Raw genomic sequence first — 1,802 nt, 5'->3', positions numbered from 1 at the left:
ATATATTTTTAAAATCTCTAAATAAAACATGTTTAAAAGATTAGCACTGTTACAATATTTGATTTAACAATCTCTGATATCTGAAGGAAGCAAGAGAGAGGGAGAAGGAAGCAGACTTACTCATGGGCCTGATAGGAGGCATCTGGGGGCCTGATTCAGCCCCCAGACTGCATGTTTGAAACCCCTGACTTAGAAGGAATATTGGTCGTAGGCAAGCAGTTTCCCCCCAGAAGAGGATAATAATCAAATCTCCCATGTGAATTGGGTTTCACAATGCCTTCTCAGTTTAGTTTCATTTTGGATGGCTTCCTCACCCCCCCTTTATATTGTCATTGTTTCTCCCCAGCAATGACACCTTTTTTCTCCTCAGCCTGCTCAGAGCTTCCTTCACCTGATCATTCCTCAGGCAATAAATCATGGGGTTCAAAAAGGGAGCAATGGAAGTGTAGAAGAGCGTAACAACTTTGGTGACTTCTGCCTGATTTTCTCCTTTGGGACATATGTATATTGCTGCTAAAGAGCCGTAGAAAAGTGCCACCACAATTAGATGGTAGGATATGGTGGAGAAGGCCTTCCTACGACTGCCCGCGAAAGAGGGTTTCATCAGGGTGAGAATCACAGTGCCATAGGAGAGCACAATCAACAAGACAATGGTTAAAATAAAAATATCAAGAAACAACTGACAGACTAAGGGAGCACTTCCTATGGGTGGGCAAGCCAGGGATAGGATGGGGGCAGGATCACATAAAAAATGGTCAATGATGTTGGGGCCGCAGAAGGACAACTTGGAGATCATAGTGACTGGAATGATGAAGGCCATGAAGCCCAGGGCCCAACAAGCAATTACCAGAGCAAAGCAGAAACCTGAAGACATCATTTGTGCATAGCGCAGTGGGTGACAGATGGCCAGGTACCGGTCGAAGGCCATGGATAAAAGGAAAAGATCTTCAGAGCTACCAAGAGAAAATAAAAGGTAGAACTGGAGGAAACAGTCCCTGAAAGAGATGACGCCTTGAGGGGATGTCAGATCAAAGATCATCCGGGGCACAGTGGTGCTCACGTAACCAATCTCCAGCAAGGAAAAGTTGCTCAGCAGGATGTACATGGGAAGCCGGGACAAGTGGGTATCCAGAACCACCAGTATGATGATAGTGAGGTTCTCTGCCAATGTGACCACGTAGAGAATGGAAAAAAAGATGAGGAGCAGGAACCGTTCCTGTTGGCCGACTCCAAATCCCAGCAAAATGAACTCCGTCACTTTGGTCCCATTGACCGTTTGGCCCAGCTCCATCTGGAATTAGAGGACATATTCATCCCCACTAGGGTTGCCAAGTCCATTTCAAGAAATATATGGGGACTTTGGGGATGGAACCAGGAGACCTTGGGGGTGGGGCCAGAAGCAAGGTTGTGACAAGTATAATTGAACTCCAAAGGGAGCTCTGGGAAGCACATTTAAAGGGACTGCACACCTTTTCAATCCCTTCTCTCCATTGGAAATAATGAAGGATAGGAGCATCTTCCTTTGGGCTCATAGAATTGGACCCCCCGGTCCAATCCTTTTGAAATCTGGAGAGTATTTTGAGGAGAGGCACTGAATGCTGCACTTGAAAGTTGGTATCTCCACCTCACAAAACATCCCACCCCTCCAGAGCCCCAGATATCTGTGGACCAGTTCTCAATTATACCCTATTGGAATAATGGTGTGCCCAGCAGAGATCCCACCCCCTGCCTTCTGATGACCCTGAAGCGGGGGGAGGGCCTCCAAATTGAGGGATCCTCTGCCCCCACCTGGGGATTGGCAA

General features: G+C 47.0%; 1 protein-coding gene across 1 annotated transcript; it reads right to left on the bottom strand.

Annotated features, from left to right (window-relative positions):
* Positions 1 to 310: 310 nt before the first annotated feature.
* On the bottom strand, positions 311 to 1,291 carry LOC132583238 (olfactory receptor 11G2-like). Its single transcript, XM_060254907.1, has one exon. It carries the CDS (start codon positions 1,289 to 1,291, stop codon positions 311 to 313), a length of 981 nt encoding a protein of 326 aa, XP_060110890.1.
* Positions 1,292 to 1,802: the final 511 nt, after the last annotated feature.

Source organism: Heteronotia binoei, chromosome 15, assembly GCF_032191835.1.
Source record: "Heteronotia binoei isolate CCM8104 ecotype False Entrance Well chromosome 15, APGP_CSIRO_Hbin_v1, whole genome shotgun sequence".
Lineage (NCBI taxonomy): Eukaryota > Metazoa > Chordata > Lepidosauria > Squamata > Gekkonidae > Heteronotia > Heteronotia binoei.
This window is presented reverse-complemented; position numbering and strand designations above follow the sequence as displayed.